The 21,338-nt window shown below is 51.1% G+C and overlaps 1 protein-coding gene across 2 annotated transcripts in view; it reads left to right on the top strand.

Moving 5' to 3' along the window:
* Window positions 1-5,154: 5,154 nt before the first annotated feature.
* The window catches only part of LOC114867835 (rho GTPase-activating protein 42), a 40,599-nt gene continuing 24,415 nt past the window's right edge, over window positions 5,155-21,338 (top strand). The window contains exons 1-3 of one of the 2 annotated variants that reach the window (XM_029170887.3): window positions 5,155-5,505; window positions 15,949-16,044; window positions 18,718-18,779. In XM_029170887.3, coding sequence (XP_029026720.1) covers window positions 5,352-5,505; window positions 15,949-16,044; window positions 18,718-18,779 — 312 coding nt within the window. In that variant the 5' untranslated portion in view covers window positions 5,155-5,351. The remainder of the gene's footprint in view (window positions 5,506-15,948; window positions 16,045-18,717; window positions 18,780-21,338) is intronic. The other variant, XM_029170889.3, reaches the window with a different exon arrangement.

Below are 21,338 nucleotides of genomic sequence, written 5' to 3'. Positions count from 1 at the left end.
CAGAGCGGCGGCCCGGGAACGCGGCCCGTGAGGCCGAGTCCCGGTGCCGTCGGCGCCGTCGGTCCCGCTGCTGTTCTGGACCTGATGTCCCGGCCGGCGCCAGCGCTCTGGCTTTGTCCTCCGTCCTCGGCTCCGCGGCAGCGTTCGTGCTGTCACATCGCACTCCATGCGCGGCGCCGACGGACCTGGAGTCCATTGGAGACGGCGCTAATAATGGGCGTGGAGCAGAAGCGCCGGTGGTTCTGGGCCACGAGCCGCGTTCAGCCGGGTGGGCTGCTTTAGCTACGACCCACACAAAGACGCCTTATTCCCTTTCTATTACGGGTCAAAGCTGTAAAGATGTCAGCGAGCGCAAACAAAGCCTCCGTCAGTCAATCACATGGGCCTTTTAAAATAGAGCTGCCTCCATTCCAACAGAGACGTCATCTCCTCGTGAACGGAGCCACAATAACGGAGGCCTATATGAAATCTAAACATACATCGCTCTGCGTGACGCACACACAGCCCTGCGTTTTCTATGCGATTACAGCTGAAGCCTGTCGTCTGCGGATTCTCTTTCACCGTCACCGCGTGCGACTATTCACCTGCTGCATGAGCTCACGCTGCTTCACTTAGACGTGTAATGCCTCTGCGCCTCTGGAGGCTCATGGCACAGCGGCGCGCGGGCTTTTTTTAGACTTGGGGAGAATTGTTTGCTTGATTTCTGCTCCGTGGAAGTTAATCTCTTTGGCCCCTCTCTCTCTGTCAGCAGATGAAATATATTGTGGAGAGGAACTCCAGGTGACATCCAACTAATGGGCTTTGAATTTAACCACAAGAAGATAAGATGATTGGAAAACTTTCTGAAGAATGTAAAATTATAATTCGGCCCCCGAGGAAGTGTGCGACGTTGGAGGACCTGTGTAATTCTCTGTCTGATGAAAACTCTTAATGCTGATTTATCTGATCAAGAACGTCTCAACAGCTTTTTCAGGTCTGATGGGGAAAACAGAGCAGACCAGGCCTCACGAACGGTGGGATGCTGATCGTCCCCAGTTCATCACTGTGACAGCTGGGCTGTTTATTGAGTCCCTGGCACAAATGCATTTATTTAGTGCTCTGCACTCAGTGTTCAAAGTAAAATGATGGATGCAACGCCGCTCCAGAAAAAAGCCCTGCGAACTGTAAAAGTGCACACACTGACAGAAGCTGTTCACATGCAATCAGGCCATTTCACCTGTGTAGTGGAGAGCGACCCGTCCACAAACACGCAGGTCTGCTGCGTTCAGCCTTTGACGCGAGCGCATTAAAGCCGCGGCACCGCGTCTGACGGGGAACGGTGAGAGGACGCGTGGTCAAAAGCGCGGGTCCAGATGGAACCGGCTGAAGGAGAAGCGTCCCGCTTTTACAGGCAATCTGTTGTTTTCTGCTGGTAACGGACTCCGTGCCATCGCCTCCCAGATGGTTAACATGAATGGTGCAATGCATTAGAGCAGTTATTGCATGTGACTGCTTTCTAACCACGGTGCCTCAAATTTGTCATTTCGAAACAAACGGACCGTTACGAAATAAACAGAAGTGCTCAGAAGACTTCTGTGGGTGTGTGTGTTTCAAGAGCGAACGCGTCCACAAAGTAGAGCGAAGGATTCACATCGTATTTAAAATCCAAACTCTGTATTGGTTAAAGTACAAAGAATCAGGTTTCTGTTATATAAAGAAGTAAATCATTCATTTTGCAACAATGTATCAGATGTGGAAGTTTCTACTTTGAGCTAAAACGGAATCAAAGTCTTTCCTAAGTTATGGAGGAAATCAAAAGCAGCTTGAAGGGTGAACCTACATCTGGTTTTAAAATAAGAACAAAGGCTTCTCTCTAATGTAGCAGCTCTGAAAGCTCTGGAAGCTCTTAAGCTCCGTTCTGTGCTTCACACTCAGCTCCTCACACTGATGCACCAACATCCTCACAGTGTGGGGGCCGACGAGGAGCCGCTCCTTTGGCTTAACGGGGGGGGGGGGGGTCTTTGAAGCGCTGCCGCACAGTCCCAACAGCGTGTTTGCGCTGTCATTTGTCAGCCGCACTGAGTTTGCGCCGGTTTCACCCTTCGTGAAGGTCAGCGAGGCCGAGACAAGCGCTGCGGACGAGGCTTCGGTGCGGCCGTGACATTTCCTGCCCAAACAGCGCGCGCTGGAAAGCAAAAAGCGAATCCCCGGACGCACGTGCTTCGGACGCAAAGAGGAGTAATGACGCGTGAGCGCTCAGACGTCACCCGGACACCGGAGCCTCAAACGGAGCCCCGCGTGCCACTTTGGCAGATTGCACTGTCAGGAGGTAAACAAGGGAAGGGACGAGGAAGAAGTCATCTGATAGAAAATGTCAGAGCGTGATTGGATTAAAAAAAAACCCTTCTAAATTAGGCTCATTAATCATGAGCTGGAAACGCGGTGACAGGTCTTGTTCCGCGAAGCTCTGCTCTGGAACTAAGCTGAGTGGCGCCGGAAAGCGCGCAATTAACTTCACACCTGATTTAAATGGAGGCTGGGCCTGACTGCGGCCACTGATAATTGGAGAAGGGCTCGTATCATGTAGAGACAATTACCATCAGGAGAAGTCGAGTCATTTAATCCATGTCTTTTCTTTTCCTGCATCCGATTGTTGAGTCCGTCATTAATACAAATACTTTATCTGAGCTGCGCTGCTGAGCCTCTTCCTCCTCCACTACCTGCATCATGTCTCACCCAATAACCCAACGTTAACTCTGAGCACTGGTGTGTCCACTAACGTTAGCAGACCTCACCCTCCGAGGCCCCGGAGCCAACATGGCCGCCGCCGCAAAGCGACGGCTCGACGCCCCCGGAGCCAACATGGCTGCCGCCGCCGAGCGACGGCTTAATGCCCGGAGCCAACATGGCCGCCACCGCAGAGCGACGGCTCAATGCCCGGAGCCAACATGGCCGCCGCCGCAGAGCGACGGCTCGACGCCCCCGGAGCCAACATGGCCGCCACCGCAGAGCGACGGCTCGACGCCTGGAGCCAACATGGCCGCCGCCGCAGAGCGACGGCTCGACGCCCCCGGTGCCAACATGGCTGCCGCCGCCGAGGGACGGCTTAATGCCCGGAGCCAACATGGCCGCCGCTACAGAGCAACGGCTCGACAGCCGGAGCCAACATGGCCGCTGCCGCAGAGCGACGGCTCAATGCCCGGAGCCAACATGGCCGCCACCGCAGAGCGACGGCTCGATGCCAGGAGCCAACATGGCCGCCGCCACAGAGAGACGGCTCAATGCCCGGAGCCAACATGGCCGCTGCCTTCTACGCAACGCCGGGGCATCAGATGGGATCGACTCCTGGATCGCACGCAAGCCTTTGCAGAGCTAATCGATGCTTATTCCGCATGGATGACTGATATGTGTTGGTGAAGATGGGCCTTTTTTCCATGCGAGTGGCTCATCCTCCCCTGAGGGACGTGAACGAGGACCCTGCTTAATGCAGTGAGAACGCAGCTGAGGACACAGGACGTGCGTCTCATTGCTAATTTGTGCCCCTGCACGTTTCACCCGCTCAGCACGTCTCACCCGCTCAGGTTGTCTCACCCGCTCAGGTTGTCTCCCCCGCTCAGCACGTCTCACCCGCTCAGGATCCGCAGGACGCCTGCGCTAACGCTAACGCTAGCCAGGCGTCTCTGGGCGGTTCGGAGCCGCGCAGTCGCACAGAACCAGGCAAACGTCTGGCAGACTCATGTCGGCGTGACTAATGTGAATGTTCAGATGCCTTTATGAGAGCCGAGCTCAGGGACACAGCTCTCTGCTGAGGACCGCCTTAATTAAACCAAATTTCCCTCAAAGACTCTACAGGCAGCTATTTTAGATTGCAATTAGCCATGGTTCATCCAGCTAAGCACTCGTCCACAGGTCTCCGCTGGTGGCTGTGAGGCTACAGTATATTCTAGGCCGCCGCTTCCCTTTTTTTTGCACAATCAGTTATTTTGCAGACGCGTACAGCTGGAATGAGCTGCATTAGCTCCACGCTCCGGAGAATTAGCTGTTTGCCGAAGCGTCGCCTCCCCAGCAGTCGGATCTCGCCAGCGTTCCTGCGGCTGCAGCCGTCACGGCCCGAGGCAAAGCGGGCCGATCGGCCAGCGCCGCATGCAGGTTTAATGGGATCGGAGCCGTCACGCCTTCCAGCCAACGTCTGGGGGAGATTTTATCACTGTGAATGTGTGTGTTTAAGGACGCGGCTGCTGTTGTTAATCTGGGAGTGCAACCAGGGGCCGATCGGCGCTAGCTCCTAAACACAGTAGGAGGTGAAACACGAGAGAGAGGAGGCGAAGGCTGGTTCTGATGGAGATGAAGCCGCTGCGGCTCCTCAGTCGAGTCTGGTGAACTCTGCTTCAAAGATGCACTTTGACCCCGGGCCCAGAGGCCGACGCTGGAAGGTGACGCTAACACACGCTAACGACCGCTGTCCGGGGATTCGTCTCGGCGCTGTGTGTGTGTGTGTGTGTGTGTGTGTGTGGGTTCCGCTCGCAGATGCAGCTTCCTCCGAGTCGTGTGACAGACTTAGTGCCACTGGTGACAGGGCCCTGCCTCGTGCTCGCTGAAGTACATGAACAGTGTGACATCATTATCACTATCCCTCTCCGCTGCACAAAGAAATGTGACAAATTCCTCAGACTCCAATTAGGATCTCCTTTAATTACTTGCATTTACCGAGGTATTAAGTCAGATTACTCGTCCCAAACCCCCCGTTTCATCCCACTATGACGCATCCTCACCTATGATTTCCACTCAGCCAACAGTTCACGAGTTGAAAAAGTCAGGTCCAACAAAAGCCAGGACGTGGAAGCGGCGCCGAAGGTTCGCTCGCTTTGTGATTCGCAGCATTTGGCAGCTCGCGTTGCTGCGTTCGGACGTGAAACCTGCCAAGAAGCTGCGGGTCTGAGCGTCATCACAATCGGCGCACACACGGACAGCGGCACATTGACGCTGACGCAAAACTGGCAGCGGAAACAATATTTGTTATTTCATGTGTTTTATAAAAACAAACTTCAAATCAAGCGTCGGTGTGATTTTTTTTATTATGATTCCGTCCTGATTGTCGGTGGGTTGACGCGTCTGAACTGCGCTTCTAGAAACTATCCAGACTCAACCAGCAGGAGTCACACGACCACAGGTTCCCTTTTTTTCTCACAAAGAGCGGAGAAAACTCAAAGCGGAAGTGAGAAAGTGAAGCGGGGCAGGAAAACTTTTGCTGTCGGGGGGAGCTCGCAGACGCCGCGGCCGAAACGACGCAGCGACGCGATGGCGAAGTGAACGCTGGTTTCGACGCGCTCGAGTTAGAAAGTCGAACGGGGCGAGTTAGCGCGCGAGCCGCGATGGGTCTCCCCACGCTGGAGTTCAGCGACTCCTTCCTGGACAGTCCGCACTTCAGAGAGCGCATCAAATGCCACGAGATCGAGCTGGAGAGGACCAATAAATTCATCAAAGATCTCATCAAGGACGGGAGCACGCTCATCACCGCGCTCAGAAGTAAGTGACGTCCTCCCTCCTGCGGCTGCGGAGATGAGCTTTAATGAGAGACGACGCGTTCATTACGGCTCCTTCGACTCCGGCGTTGGTGCTGGTGCCGGTTCTGGGCGGGCCCGGCCCGCTCTGAGCTCCGCCGGCCCGCGCCCTCCTGCTGTGAAGGGCTCAGAGTCCGGACAGGCGCGCATAACTCATTGTTCCGGGGCTGCTGTCGCTCCGGGACATTTGTTTGCCGTTCGTCCGCCCTCTCGGCTCCGCCGCGGCCACGGGCCCGTCCGACAAAGCCCCGAACCAGAACCGTGTCTCTAAGGTGCACGATTTCCCTCTTAATACCCGGTCGCACGGCCGAGAGCGGACATATGGAAATCACTACGCGGCCGCAGCGGCTGCTGGAGCTTGAACTCTATTAATGCAATGTGCCGTCACTCTCAGCCGCCTCTCACCGAGGAAGTGCCGTCCTTGCATCACCGAGGGTCGGATGATTGTCTGGATGGAGATGCGGCAGCCAGACTGGGTCAGCGTCCTCCTCGAGCTGTTCTGATTAAAGTGGACTCCCTGTTCTGGTCCCTGTAGGCGCGAGTGTGGTCTGTTAACGGCCGAATGAAAAAGAGATGAGAAATATAGGTCTAATAAATATGGAAAGTAGCGGGCTGGAAATAGAAAGGCCGCGGCACGGAGGCAAAGTGCACCACTAACCCATCGCTCAATATCTTCATTATAATACGGGTCAACTTTACATGATTCTCTCAACTTTTACTGTGATAAAGCGTAACTATTTTATGTTTCCATGCGTTTTATGGCCAAATGGAAGCGGCGCGGCCCCCGAGGAGCGTCGACTGTGGCCGCCAGGTGCAATATTAGTCTGCGTAATATACATAATAATTGCTCTGTGTCTGACACGTTCAGGAATGTGGGTGTAAGTGATTTGAGTTAATGGGTCAGAGGCTTCTCTGTGGGACCGTCAGGGAAACAATGAGAGTCCTTCAAAAGTGGGACACGGCGGCGCCGAGCTTTTACGCGTGGAACCGGGACCGCCGGGTCGCGTTCCTCTTTTGCTCCTCAGGTGCTCCTCCGCCGTCGGCTTTCGGGTCGGACCGAGGTTTCGGGACCGCCCCGTGGGTTCCACGTTGTTTTTTCCTGCTTCCTGTTTCTCTGCGACCTGCTCTCACTGCACTCGCACTGAGACCCCTCTCGGTAACAGGATGTCAGAGGTCCAGGCAAGCGATTAATACTTAAAAGGCCCCCAGCAGGAAGCCTGGACTACACATATGAAATAGCCGCAAGTGATCCGAGACCTTAACAGCCTTTGATTAGGTTATTGATGCAGGAAAGTGCACCGCTGAGCCCCTCCAGGTTCCAGCCTGTGTCCCACCAGGTCCCGGGCCTCCTAAAGCGAGGCTGGAAGCTGCTAACGATGTAGCAGCTGTTGGTTCTGTCCATAATGCAGAAACGTGGACGGAGAACGTGGATCGTATCATATGCAGAAGTGGGTGGATCGGGTTGTTATGTGGAAGGTTTCGGTCCAGGAGGGAGAGTTCAGGAAGTGAAAGACAGAAGTAAATAATTGATGTTCTTGAACTTACGACGCCGTCGTGGTTCACGGTGACGCTACAGGAAGTAATGGACTCATGGTGATGACCTCATGTTTCCGAGCCAAGCTGGACTGGACTCCACTGAACGCTGGTAAATGTGTGACTGGAGGCCATGTTTTGTTTCTTAGTTACTTATTTTCAGATTTAACCGTGTGGTATTGACACAGTGAGTTACATTTTAAACCGCTGCCTCCAGGTACAGTGGACGCTGAGCTTCTGGAGCAGCAGAGACGAAATGGGCCGAAAAAGCAAGAGGTTCCTTGTTTTATACATGACTCGTGAATGTGCACTTTATTCCTGACGCTTCTGACTTCAATTCAACTGTTCCAAATCACAAACAGTCCACTTGTGGGCTGACTTGTGCTGGAGCAGCGGCTCCTCCGACCCGGTGTAAATACCAACGGCTGACTTTCATTAATTCCTCCGTCTGACTGCAGCAGTTTAACACGTTCAAGCCGCTAATCATCCCTCGGTGAGTAATGTGGGAGAAACCGCGGGCGCGCGTCAGGTAATGATACGCGGTGAACGCGGTGCGCGGCACATTTGTCCAAACTAGTTCTGCTCAGGTGCAGATGCATTAATATGAGCTGCCTATAAAAAATGGAGCGCGGCGTGTGCGCGGGAACGCCTGCGGAGCGGCTCCCGCGCCTGCAAGTCCGCGCGCAGGGTTGCATTTGTGGCCGCGATGGAGAAAAGTCAGCGGCAGTAAGTTGCATCATTAGTGCATTTCTTGCCAACTCCTTGTTTTCCTGCTGAAAGCTCAGATACAGCTGCGTGGACTTAAACTCATTGTCTGCCCGGGTTCACCTAGAAATAAATGCTGCAGTCTGGACGCTGAGGGTCTAAAACACGCGCTTCTCCAGAGGGATGAGGAAACTGACAGGAGCTGGTGGGCGGCTCTCAGCCCGGTCGCTGCTCTGACACTGACAGGTGGAGGGAGCCGTGCAACCTCTCCGCCCTCGGTACCGGCTCCTCCGTCTGAAGCTGCACTGGATTTGATGCGCCGCCCTCTGAACTGGGAGTGCTCCCGTGTGCTGTGAGTCCAGTATTCATTAACCTGGAGTAGAGTGACCCGGTCCAGGCTCTGGACCCTCTTGACCTTTAGCTTTGAGAGAGTGGGTGGTTCAGAGTCAACGGACCCGGAGCGCGGCCGCAGGTGATGTCATCTTTAGCCGCAGCGATGCCGACGGAGCACAAACTCCTTCCTGCCGTAGAAGACGCACAGCGGGGGGCCGTCGCTTCATGACATTCATGACTGTCAGTAATGTGGAAAGCATTGCCGGTCCCGTGCAGGAAGGCATCCGCAGAGACTCGCTCAGACTCAGCCGTGGGCAAAGACTCGTGTCCTTCACACATAAATGCCCTGCGTCGCACGGCGAGGAGCCGACGCCGCGTCCGCGCCTGCAGCAGGTGCACGAGTTGGCTTTTCATCGGCTTAAATGTTCAGCGTATCTGAGACTTCTGATCAGCAGACGCGTAAAGGTCCTTTTTTTCCCCGTGTCATTTTAATAAGCTTTCATGAACGCGGCCACTTTAGCTCAGTGGAAAGTAGAAGACAGCCCGTTATTATGTCGGCTGCCTGTGACGCCGCCGCCCCGCGCCCACGCTCGCTCACCAGCCTCAGAATGACACTTCCTTCACAGGATGGATGCAGTAATGAATGGCTGACACGCACGGGGCGGCTGCTATTATAAAGACCAAAGTATTTACTAAGTCTGTAAACAGCGTCTTTACTCGCTCCAGCTGAGTCTGTACACACATGACGTATGTACAACAACAAGGCTGCCATTAGTTCACTTATTAAATAAAAACAGTGTGTGTGTGTGTGTGTGTGTGTGTGTGTGTGTGTGTGTGTGTGTGTGTGTGTGTGTGTGTGTGTGTGTGTGTGTGTTAAAGTGCTCTCACAACTGCCTCCAGCATCAGGAACTCTGAGTGTTTGTTTGTCTGAGGGCAGATGATGCTCGCAAGGCTCAGCCACAGGAAATGTCCTGTAAACACGCTTGTGTAACGCCCCAATCATCCTCCTCCTTCTAATAAAAATTAATAATAATAATAATAATCTCCTCATTCATCCTCCTATAATCCTCTCGGTGGTGTGTGTGTGTGTGTGTGTGTGTGTGGGTGTGTGTGTGTGTGTGTGTGTGTGTGTGTGTGTGTGTGTGTGTGTGTGCGTGCGTGTGTGTGTGTGTGTGTGTGCGTGTGTGTGTACGTCCTGGGCAGCGTGTGTCGCAGCAATCTACCATTTCATATTCCGGCGTATCGCCGCCGCTCTGATGATTTTGAACCCGTGTAATGGAGAACATTCTGTGACTTGTTTGGCAACAACGCCGGGCGGCGGCGGCGGCGCCTCGCCTGTTCCCGTGGACAGCCTTCGATAAAGGGATTAGACGTTGTATTGCTAAAAGCTGCTTCCCGCAGACTGTGCAGGGGAACGTGTTAGATGCCAGATTGAGGCCTGCTCTGAAGCGCTCTGTTGTGGTCCTGTCAGTCAAAGTGATTGTCACACTGAGCACCGCTCTCATGCTTCCAGTCGCCCGGCATCGCGCGCCGCCGCCTCTGCCGCCGCCGTGCTTCTCCTCCATAACAATCCGAGTTCACACGTTCGCTTCAGATGGACACGTTTTGTGCTGCGATGCAGAGTTCTGATCCGGTCCAGGTGAAATTCAGCGAAGAGCTCATCTTTTCCACGTCTAGGCTAAAAGCAGTGCTAGTATTTTAAGATCAGATGAGTCACTGGTAAAACCATGATGTGTGTTAGTTACCTGTGAACAGAAGGCGTCCCTGAACGCCTCGTGGGTAAAGCTGGTGAGTTCGTGTGAATCAGCTCACGCGGAGGGAGGTTCATTAGACACGAGGGCTGATTGGTTCACCCGGTGCTTATCGCTAAGTGTCTCGCGTTCCTGCTAATTTCTCTGAGCAAGAACAAGTAGAATAATGTTTTGGCAACTTTTGGCAGTGAACGCATCGTGGCTTTTTGTCCCTGCGGCGCCTTCATCTCTGTCACAGTGTCAGATGCGGCGCCTTTGTCTCTGCAGAACCCAAATCCCTGGGCTCCGTCTAAAGGCTGCGCACCCGGTGATAAATGACGGCGGCGCCTCGACCGCCTTTTTCATTCCGGCTGAATTGTAGAGCTCATAACTGATGGAGCTAAAAAATGGGCTGTAACGTTGCATCAGCTCTGTTTCTGAGACGCGGAGCGTTTATTCGCCTCTTGAATGAATAGAAACAACAGCAACGACGGCACATGTGCTTTCCGCTGTCACATCCTGAACGTTAGTGACCTGAACCTAATTCAATTAACTAGTGAATTCATTAAAAGCAGTATAATCTGTTTCCAAACGTCTTCTGGGAACCAAAACCAAGCCGCTGCTCTCCCTCCTGTCCTGTTTCATCATCTCCTGCACACTCACCGTTAGCCTGTAGCTTCATCCACTCCTGCTGTGTTCCCTCACGTTAAAACCTCCTTGACGTCTGAGCATTAGCTCGCAGGCCGACCGGCAGGTGCTTCCCCTGTGTGTGTGTGTGTGTGTGTGTTGCCAGGTAGAGCTTTGTTCAGGTAACACCTGGCACTGGGACACTCGGTATGCTCCGGGTGTGCCGTCTCTTTGCTTCTCTTCACACGGCTACGCTCGGCCCCCCGCTGGGCGACTGACAGGCAAATCTAAGTGAGCAGGTGGAAGAGGCCTTACCTGAAGGGCCACTCCCCCACCACGATCCCTCCAAATGGAATCAAAGTGGCACAATGCACCCCAGCGCTGCATCAAAGGGATCTCCCTGTCTGCTGTTAAGCAACGGCGCAAAGACGTGTTCCCCTTTGAAGACCTCCTCATCTGAAATCAGCGCCAGGCGAGATGAAGTGCACGTCCTGTGTTGTTGCCGGACGCTCGTGTTCTGGAGTGTTTTCTTGAGTTAAAGATGTATAACAGCGCCTGGAAATGTGCCTGGTAAATGTTAAACAGAAAGCACCTTGAGTGGCTTCTCGTTCATCTGAGCGACAGCGTAAATTTGCTGCCATTTAGCAAAAGCCGAAGACGAATTCTTCATTGTGCGGATTCCTGCTTTTTTTTAATGGAGCGCGTTTGTGACTCGAGGTTTTAAAAGCTTTTCGGAACTAATTTGCGTTAAAGCACGTCATTAAAACCCCGGAGACTGTTCGTGGGAGTGAAAGCACAACAAAGATGCTGTTTAGTCATTAGCGTCGGGAGGAAGACGTCAGTCAGAGCTGGAAGTGCAGCGCGAGGACGTCCGATGAATGAAACCCGCCGTTCGACCACGCGCTGCACGAACCCCCAGTTTCAGCCGTGGCTGATTTGTGGAAGCCAGATTTGAGCTTGTTGCTGGTTCGTCGCTGTGAAGTTCCCTGAAGTCAATGTTTGGCAGGTTGCCACATTTTTATGGCCAGTCGCTTTAAAAGTCTTGGCATTTTCCCAGGAGATGAGTAATGAAACTGCATAAGCTAAAAATGATTCACTGCATTAAGACGAGAGCTGTGATACAACATTACTGAGATCTGTCAAATTTGAGAATACAAGCACACTTTGTAGTGTGAGTGTGTGTGTGTGTGTGTGTGTGTGTGTGTGTGTGTGTGTGTGTGTGTGTGTGTGTGTGTGTGTGTGTGTGTGTGTGTGTGTGTGTGTGTGTGTACACTGCAGTGCCCCTACCCATTAATACGCTTTACATAAAGCACACAGAGCCGTATTGCATTAAAGCATGGCCTCCTATTATGATTCAAGTCCTGACCTACTAAAATAAAAACGCTCTTCAGCTCCTCCTTCGAGGCGGCGGCGGCCGTGTCTCTCGCCGCTTGTCAGCACACGGTGGTGGTGCTCGGTTGCCCTGGAGATGACGTGGTGGGCGTGTCCGGTGGGGGCTGAGTGGACACAGCGTCGTCTCCACAGGTCGCATTAAAGCTGCACAGGCGCACGGTGCTGTAATGACCCTTCACAGCAGCCTGTAATGACATTAGACCGGACGCCTTTGGACAGTTGCATGAGCCGCGCGTTGGTCCGGCTGCTCTCCTCCCTCGTTATCGCCGTTCTACTTCCACTCGCGCTGCTGCAGCTCCGCCGCGTCTTATTGCAGGGCTTCGCTTCCCGCGGTAAATAACGTGTTGGGATTGAGGCCTTATTAAAGTTATGCCTCGCTCTTATTACTCCCCTGGACACACACGAGAGGAATGCACCAAATCCCTGCTGCTGTCGGAGGAGATGCGGACGTGGAAGATGAAATATCCGGGGACCCGTGAAGGCCTCGCTCACCTCCCTCTGTCACTGCTCATCCCTTATCGCCACTGTTTTTCTGAGACGGAGCCTAATCCGCTTTACCACTGTGCGTCTCTGTGTTGCAGTGGTATCTGCTGTGATGTGTTATTTACTGTAATCACTGTAATGTAACCAGCAATTACATGACAAGTCTGCACGGAGCACCGCAGAAACTGGAGGGCCTTCAATCGCTGTTAATGTCAGCGCATATCAGCCTTCACCAGATTTATGTGTTTAATGTAGCTGCAGTTGTTGCCATCTTTCTCTTTGCTTAATGTCGTTAAGCAATAACCAGAATCCATACGATCCTTCCCAGAGTTCACTCTGAGCTTTGTTTGTTAATGTGATGATGAATGTCACCTTGGTCCTGGACCCGGTTGCACCGTCGGCGCGAGCCTGAGGTTAAAACCTCTTTTTTTCATTAATCTTCCTTTCTACGCGTACGGTTTCCATTCGTCTTCTGCTTCTTGGCCTCGATCGCGTTAAAGGGGGGCGTTTTCTTCTGCTGTAGCGTCTAATGAGCCGAGGTCCAAAATCATGTGGCGCCTCCCAAACTTACTAAATAATGTACAGATAGAAAACAGAGACAGAATTGTTCTCCCGGGCCTATTTTGAGCATTAGCCTAATTAAATATGCAAATGATCCTATTGAAGTATAGCAGCAACCAGGCTTTCTACTGAAGAGCATAGCGTTTTTGTTCTTGGTGCATGGAAGAGGATGCAGCTGCAGCCAATGAGCGATGAGCTCGACTGCTCGGTGATAAAAACACATTTATTTAGACTGTTACCGGTTCATCATCTGCTCCCTTGTTGCTCCAGTTGAGGTCAGCTAGCAACAAATGCTGTTTTTTGCAGGAAACCAACGTTGTCCCACTTATGCTGCAGCTTCTTCTCAGCGTCTTTGTCAACTACATGTCCCATGAGCCCTCCACTCAGAAGCGCATCGCCCAGGATTTTTATTTATTTTTATTGTAAGTCATCATTTAGCGATCATAGAATAATTAACCCAGACTAATTCGACCTTTCATAAGAACTGTAACTTCTGCTACTGACGCTTTTCAGCTGCTGCTGAACGTTTTGCTGGATGATGAATACAAAGCAACCAGTGATGCTGCTTTGGCGCTAGTCATTTCCTCCCTGTTCGGAAGCTATCAGAAAACAATGCATTACCTTGATGGGAACGTGGGGCTGTCTTAATGTCAGAGCTAAAAGATCATCCATTATTGATGGTCCTGCGAGCACATCCAGACAACTGCACTGCGGTATCGATCGGAAATCAGCGGCTCGAGAGTGAGAGCGGGAGCAGGAGCGCATCACCGGCACGACGCAGCGCCCAAAGTTCCACCGAGCGGCTCCCAGGCAGCGCTCGCAAGTGGTCCGACTCATCCAACAGAGCGTTTCTCTGTAGGAGCCTTCAGATCTGCAGCCTCATCGAGTGTGTGTCTGGTTATTCTGCTCATACAATCACCAAAATACACCACCTACTTGTAACAGTGCTTGCGGTGAAGATGGAGGAAGAGCCACTCGCATCACGAGTCCTTTTATCAAACTTCCCGAGCAATTTAAGGTCCTGGGAGAATCAGAGCATTGATTTCTTTGCTTTTCTGTACAACATAGACTGAGCTGAGTTGGTTTCAACCCAATATTCTTTATGAGCTGTCAAACATTACCTCAGACAGATAGGATTCAGCAAACAGGAATTCAAAGGTTAGGTTTCCAGCGTATCGACAGCTAATAGCTCTGTTGCACCTAATGCAGCTAATTAATCAGTACGACACTATTGTGTAATAGTGTATGTGTAGGATCTTTATTTATTTAATCCTGAATAACTCACGTTAAATATGAAACTCGTGAAGCTTTAGATTTTCAGTACTTTACCCCGAGAATAAAAAACCATGTCCTGCTGTTTTAATTCAAACTATACCAACGTTGACCTCCAGTTTTCATCAAAACTAAGTCCTTTATGAAACGCACACGTGCACCTGCGTCTCTGCACTAGATCCTGTTTGATGGTGAGCCGTCTCGCACTTTCCCGGCTTTTAAGTCTGTCAAGTTCGCCGTTGTTTGAAGTAAAGACAGTTGATGCGAGACGAAAGAAGAGGAGAAGCAATTAGTGAGTCACTGTCAACAATGGATATGAGAGAAATGTGAACATTTCCAACTGTGTGGGCTGACAACTAAAATGTCAGGGTGTTTCAGAGCCTCCATCTTGTTTTGCCTTTAATTATAAATTCATCTGGATTATGAAATGTTAAAAGCGTCCATTACGCACTGGGGCTTCGTCCCACTCTTTAAAGTACTTGTAAACACGGGTTATGGTCACCTCTGCAGAACGTACTCACAGTCGACCCACACACTAACCTTTATGTAACCGAGGCATGAAACAAATGGAAACCAGTTGCATAATATAAAATAAAGTACAATTACAAGCGACTTGTGCTTTTAAGAGCCTGAGATCCTCGTTACAAACACCTTAATATCTAATGTGCCGACCATTAACTTCTTTATGTACAGTAAGAGTTTATTATTTTATAGCACTGTCTGTGCACAATAAACATTTATTTTATTTTGAAATTACGCATCTTAATTGCAGGAGCCTATTTTGCAGAAGCAGCTCAATCTACGCGCACAGACAGTAACAGTAGGTTTTATTTCCTCCAGAGGCGGTGGTGACGGGTTATGGGACGTGTTTGAGTTTTCATGTTCGCTGTGTTATGTTATTTTTTATTCCCCCTGATATCAGAGGTTTGATATTAGCCCGGCTCAGTTCATCATTACGTTCACGCCCGCGTCAGACGGCGTGGGGTGAACGCGCGGCTCTGGCTCCTGAACGGCCGCGTGCAGTAGCTGTGTGTCTGACTCATCCCCACAAACTGCGACTCCCAGAGACGCTTGTGCTTCACGGCGCCGCTGCCTGTGGCGCTGATGCAGCGTCTGATGAAGCCATTCAGCTGATTTTGGACGGCGGTGGGTTCGTTGAGCTCCGTGACGGAGACGTTTGCTGCTAATTGTCTCACTGCAGCTTCATGAGAAGGCTGATTTGTGCCTTTAGGTTTCTTGTTCTTCACTGATGGATACCGTGCTATTTACCGTGCTAACAGGCCAAACTATTATTCAAAGAAAGAGTCCTGATCAAAGTAACACATGGATACACTACAGTCACTTAGTGTTATTAAATGACACAGAATGCTTTGAAGTCATTGGAAGTGAAGTCTCAAATGCAAATTTACAATTGGGAAAATACTTCTGAGACCAGAGAGACACATTCCTTTCTTTGACTTCACGGGTAAATGGTTGAATGAAAGGCAGAATCCACTCTTTACTCAGCTGGAAATGAAATACGCAAAATAAAAGCCTTTTCTCTGGAACTTGTCAAATGTCACTCTGAAAAGTAGGACGGCACTTTATCGCGAGCGACGCCGCGCCGCATATTGCGTATTGTGCTGCACGTACACAGACATTCTATACACTGGTGAGTAAGTAAAGTGTGAAATAACTGCGGGCTCTATAATCAAAGGATGTTTGTACACGTGTGTGTGCCATTCAGCGCGTGCTTCAAACCTCCTAACGCTCAGACGCTGTGGTTCCTCCAGATCTGTCGGCCGCTGTCCAGAAGTTCTCCCAGTCCCTGCAGGAGTTCCAGTTCGAGTGCTTAGGTGACGCCGAGACCGATGACGAGGTCAACATCGGTGAGTTCCCTTCATACCCCTCTCCCTCTGCTTTTTCCTCCTTTTTCCTCTCTGCTTCTCAATTAGTCTCCTTTTCTCACATTTGTACCTTCAGAGACACTTGAAAACTATTTTCTGTAGTTCTTGCTCATATGTAAAGAGCTAATATCCTTTGAAGAAGGACCAAATTATATTATTAGAGTTGAGCAATTCTGACTGGTGTAAGTGGTTAATAGAAAAGGCCGAACCCTGATCAGAGTCATTAGGAGACGTTTCAGACCAAATTAAACACACTCTGCACATTCTTGGGATGGAGTTTGGCTTTGAGGTTTGAGTATGGATCCTTAAAGTTGTCTGCAGTGCATGTATAATTAATGCTATTGATTTGCTTATGATGCTTCCTCCGTATCTTTGCGGGCCTATGAGAGATCACAGGGACTAATTGTGATCAGTGTCAGAGATTAATGGAGGTGCGAACCTCCTGCCTCCTGCAGGAATATGGAAGCAGCTGTGCAGAGGGTCTTTGTGGCTCTAATGGGCAGGGCTCCCGGTCTGGCCTCTTCCTGCTCTTCTCGTTTTTTCCAGCCTGCTCATTATCCTCAGCCTGAGTCCTTTCACTCTGTGGAGCTGGAGTCTGCTGAATTACTGTCCATCTGTGAGGGCTAAACTGGATATCGACCCCCCTCTGCATGAGGCTGTAATATTCATCTGAATACATAATGAATATTTTTTCCCTTTCTCCCATTAAGCTGTAGTGGCCGTGTGATGGGCAGGGGGGCCGTGGACCAATTATGCAGATTGGAAAAATCCACACCCAAATCCAAGCCTCATTAGAGTTGAGCATGCGTTAATTTGCGGCAGTGCTCCCTCTCCCTGGCTTTGCATCAGGACCGGTGTCCTTCTCGGATTAAACAATGGCTATTTTAGCTGCCCACCTGTCACGTCGTTATTTACAGATGCACAGCAGCAGCCGCCAGTGATTTATGGGCATCTGTCTGGAAACATTCGTGCACCGCCGACAACAGTGAATTTACTTTGGAGGCTCTTAATCAGGACCGTTGCAGCGGCAACGCTGACACAAATGTAGTGAAAAAAATAACGTAATGTCCTGCAATGTGTGAGAATAAAAGGCAAGAATTTGAGTTAACTTTTCAAGATTTTCCTGAATAGAAATGATTTCGTCACACGGAGCTCAACGTCTGTGTCCAGTCGCCGCCATGGGAAGAAAAGGCCATGATTACTATTTGATGAAACAAGAAATAGCCTTTTGAAATCAATCTAGTCATCAATGAAAGCGAGCTCTCTGACTGACATCGCTGGACCCTTGTGAGAATGCCAGCCGTGATCTTGATGCAGTATTGGTATAGTTCACTTTGATGCTCCCAACTTCCCCACATAACGCCAGGATCCTGTATGTGCTGCCAGACGGGTTCACCTGACCTTTTATTGATTTCACTCTATGACTTCCTGCAGTGACATTCACATTCCATGCCAGTTATCTAGGAATCAATGGGGCCGAAAGATTGATGTGGCTATAGAAATTTAAATTTTTAGAAAAGTTACATGCCCTTCTCTCAGAAGGTCAATCCCAGAGTCCCCTGGAGCTGCTGGGAGTCTTCTGGGGTCGAACAAGTCAGAGGAGCTCGGATCTGTACCAGAGAAGTTAAACATTGAGCAAGGAGGAACATTTAAAAACAGAAAGTTAAATACAGAGATCATGTATAATGCAGAAAGACCTATATCCATAAATGTATGTTTTCATATGCGAGTCCAGTCTGTTGCCTTTATCCTGGAAGCTCTGACTCCCGTTTCCTTTTGTTGGAATCTAATCTTGTCCCATCAACGGCTCCAGCTGTGCCCTTTACCCCCCGAGAGGCCGGAGCTGTTGATAAAAGCGCCGGCGGCGTTAATAGGAGGCCGTCCCGCCTGTGGGAGCGCTGGCGCCGAGTCATTGTTCCGTGGTCCCGAAGAACGCGGCCGTGCAAATGGAGCGAAGTGTCCGGGATGATGCATGGGCGGCTGGTGATCACGTCACCGCGCTGGCAAACGGCTAAATGGCGGGACGCGGGGTGACGCGGAGCTGACCGAGGGAGGCCGCGCCGTATCTGGCCCCGTGCTTAATGAAGCCGTGAAGCAATCCAGGCTCGCGTCTCTGGCAGATAAACGCCATTGTGCTCTATCCGGAATCCGTCCGGTCCGGTGCAATGAAATATAAGCCGGTGAAGTGCAGCCCAGATGGCGTGAGCGCACCGTATTTCCAGCACATCAGCCCCATCGCCCTAAATTGTGGCGGTATATTGTCGAGCCCAGCCGGGAAGGAAATAAAGGGATGCAATCAGTGGGCTCCATCCAACTGAAGTATTGTTCTTTAGTCTTGGTTTAAAATTGGACAGCTGCATGGTTTTATTAGGCTCTGAAGCGAGCGGCGCTGAAAGCTCCGGAGCTGCAGTGCAAATAAACATTTCAGCTCGGCGCTGCAGCCCTCGCGGGGTGCCAGCAACATCTGACGCCTAATGCCTGCTTTTTTTCCTTTTTTTTAAATATAAAGAGGATAGTGGTTCACCATCCATCCACCCACTCGCTGGTGAACACGCTTTGCTTTGTGTGTCGTGCCTTTTATCCACCGCACGTGTGATATTGCTCTTTTAATGCGCTTCTGTCAGACTGATCCCTCGTTGCTTTGTGTGTTTTCAGCCCAGTCGTTCAAGGAGTTTTCCCAGCTGCTGAACACCGTGGAGGAGGAACGCCGACGCCTGGTAAGAAAGCTGCTTCTGGCTGCGTGTGGACGGAGGCGACCAGTAATTACTCTTCGTAGAGGCTTTGTCCCGTTTGCGTCAGCGGAGCGGTTAAACGGAGAGCGGCCGTGATAAAAACAGGTAGAACAGACGCGACAAATTAAACATTTCAATTGCCTGTGATGGAATGTGGAGCTCGGATCAATTTGTAGCAGAGGTGGCAGCTATGGCTCAGTGTAAAGGTCAAACAACAAGCCCCCAACTACGCTGAATGTCTGCAGACAAATCAGGCGTGACGTAAAGGGCAAGGGCGATGAAGGTGGTGCGCGGGTCCCGTGGCCCCGCCTCCACGCGGCAACGCACGGAAACGATGGTGTCTGAGGAATGGATGAAAAAGAGGAGGACGACAGACTCCAGACACAACAGTAGCTGTGACCTCGGCCTCTAGACCGGTCATGATGACGATGCTGCGCTTATTATCACAGAGTGGAACCTTCTGTCCACTGAAGCCATGACGAGGAGCACGTGAGCAAAGCGCCTGTCAATCAAACCAGGACGCCAGATCCTTCACCCCCCAAGTCTTATTGCACGACAGTTTCTACCAATTCATTAATTAAACGACCTCAATGAATCGATGGAGGCACAAATGGCTTCGGGAGAAAAATGACTCCAAACTTTCTAGAGAAGAAGCTCCCGCTTTTAAATTGGAGTCAGTGGGAGTCAGGCTGCAGCACCTGGAGCCAAACAGTACGAACACACCGGCGTGTTAGAGTAAGTAAAGCATGAAACACTGGAGGTTCAGGGCCCAACTTCTATCAAAGTGGGTCGAAATTGGAGCAACCTTCATGATCCACAATGTCTTCACTGCTTCATAGTTGCTGAACTTTCTGAACCTTTCACACTTGGGGTGTGTTGGGCAGAGAGCCCTTCAACCTGCACTCGCCACTTGATTTGTAAAAGTGGAGGTTGGTACCGGGAGGCGCCCCAAGGCAGGAATTAGCATAGTTCACATACCTCAGCCGTGCATCTGATTCAGCAGCTCTGATATGCAAATGGGAGCAGCTGCAGGTTTGCGGTGGCAGGTTGTAGCTAGCTGGGACGCATGCGTCAGAGATCCATGCTCAGCCACCGTAGCTGCTTTCATCCCGATGCTGAACAGATCAGACTGGAACTCCGGAATGGGGAGCACAGGAGGATAAACAAACACAAGTTATGAGAATAATGTGCTCACATTTCATCAGTCGGATTCCGAACCACAGCGTTTCCATGCGTTTCCATCCTGGTCAACCTGCACTCGAAAAAGTCTTCTCTGTGACGGAAACCTCAACAATTTGATGTCACTTTCAGTTAACGCTCCTGCAGATCCTTGTCAGTTTGTGTCGCTGAGGAGAAGCTGCTGTCAGCTTCACGGTTTGAGGCTCATCTGTGGGAGCAAAATATTTAATTAGTGACATGCTTGACAGTTTATGTTATGTTTGTGCAGAAGGTGTCATTAACGGTGTGTGATCTGGAGTCGGAAGCAGAGATTTGGTTTCCTGAACGGTCCTGGACCTGAACAGAACCCGCTCGGCCTCGGCGCCGGCCGGTCCGGTCCGGTCCGGTCCGGTCCGCCGGTGGTCCCCTGACGGCTGTGGGGGGCGCTCGCCGTAGGTTTGGGTGCTTGTCTTTAGACTCAGGAGGCTGCGAGGTGAGACGTGGGACGTGGGACGAACCTGCAGGACCGGAGCGGAGGAAGCGCTCGGCTCCTCGTCGACTGCAGGTCGAGTTGCAGCCGACGCCCTCACGCGCTCCCTGCTTCTCCGCTTGCATCTTCTTTGCGTCATCTCCTCTCTCATCACCTCGCTGCCGTCTGTCTCGTCACATCACGGGATGAGACGCTGAGGTCGCTCTGATCTCTGCACTTTTGAGCTGTATGTGATTTTAATGTCGGTGTTGCGGGAGATAAAGCGTATTCTTTACTTACATGTACTTTAAATCTCTCGGGAAACGAGTGGCAGCAGCGTAACTAGCGTCATCCGCAGACCTAGCACCATGTACAACAGCAAGGAGAAGAAGATTAAAATGAGGTGCTATACTTTGAAATGAAAGAAAAGCTTTTCTCTTGGCTGCTCCTATAAATAAACTGTAAACTGCTAATGACTCACCTCACTTGGGGGAGCAAAACTGTGATTGACGTTGCTTAATAAGCTGCTGTGATCCCGTTTTTATAGAAAAAAGCAGTGCAGCGGCTCCAGTGCTTATGGGGCGGGTTGCCAGGTCTGAGAGTTGCGTTAAGCGCCGAGTTCTCCCTCCGACGGCGGCGGCGCCTCAGCATAAACCGACCCTTGACTTTCAAAAAGTGCATTCGCCGCTCGTTGTCGGCCTGAACCCTCGAACACACACTGTTCAGACTGCGTTGAACTGCTCGATTACGAACACACTGTTGTTCATAACCTTCTGAACAACAGTCAACACAGTCCAGATATGAAAGAATCGGATGAACAGCTTGTCCAAATACGGTTTGTCTGGTTGTGGAGGAGAAAGGTTTGCGCTGAAATGGATGTTTGCTCTTTCCACTTAATTTGATTGCTGGCTCACAAC

The sequence above is a fragment of the Betta splendens genome, chromosome 13 (genome assembly GCF_900634795.4).
Source record: "Betta splendens chromosome 13, fBetSpl5.4, whole genome shotgun sequence".
In the NCBI taxonomy this organism is placed as follows: domain Eukaryota; kingdom Metazoa; phylum Chordata; class Actinopteri; order Anabantiformes; family Osphronemidae; genus Betta; species Betta splendens.
The sequence above is the reverse complement of the archived record's forward strand: the minus strand, read 5'-3'. Positions and strand labels throughout refer to the sequence as shown.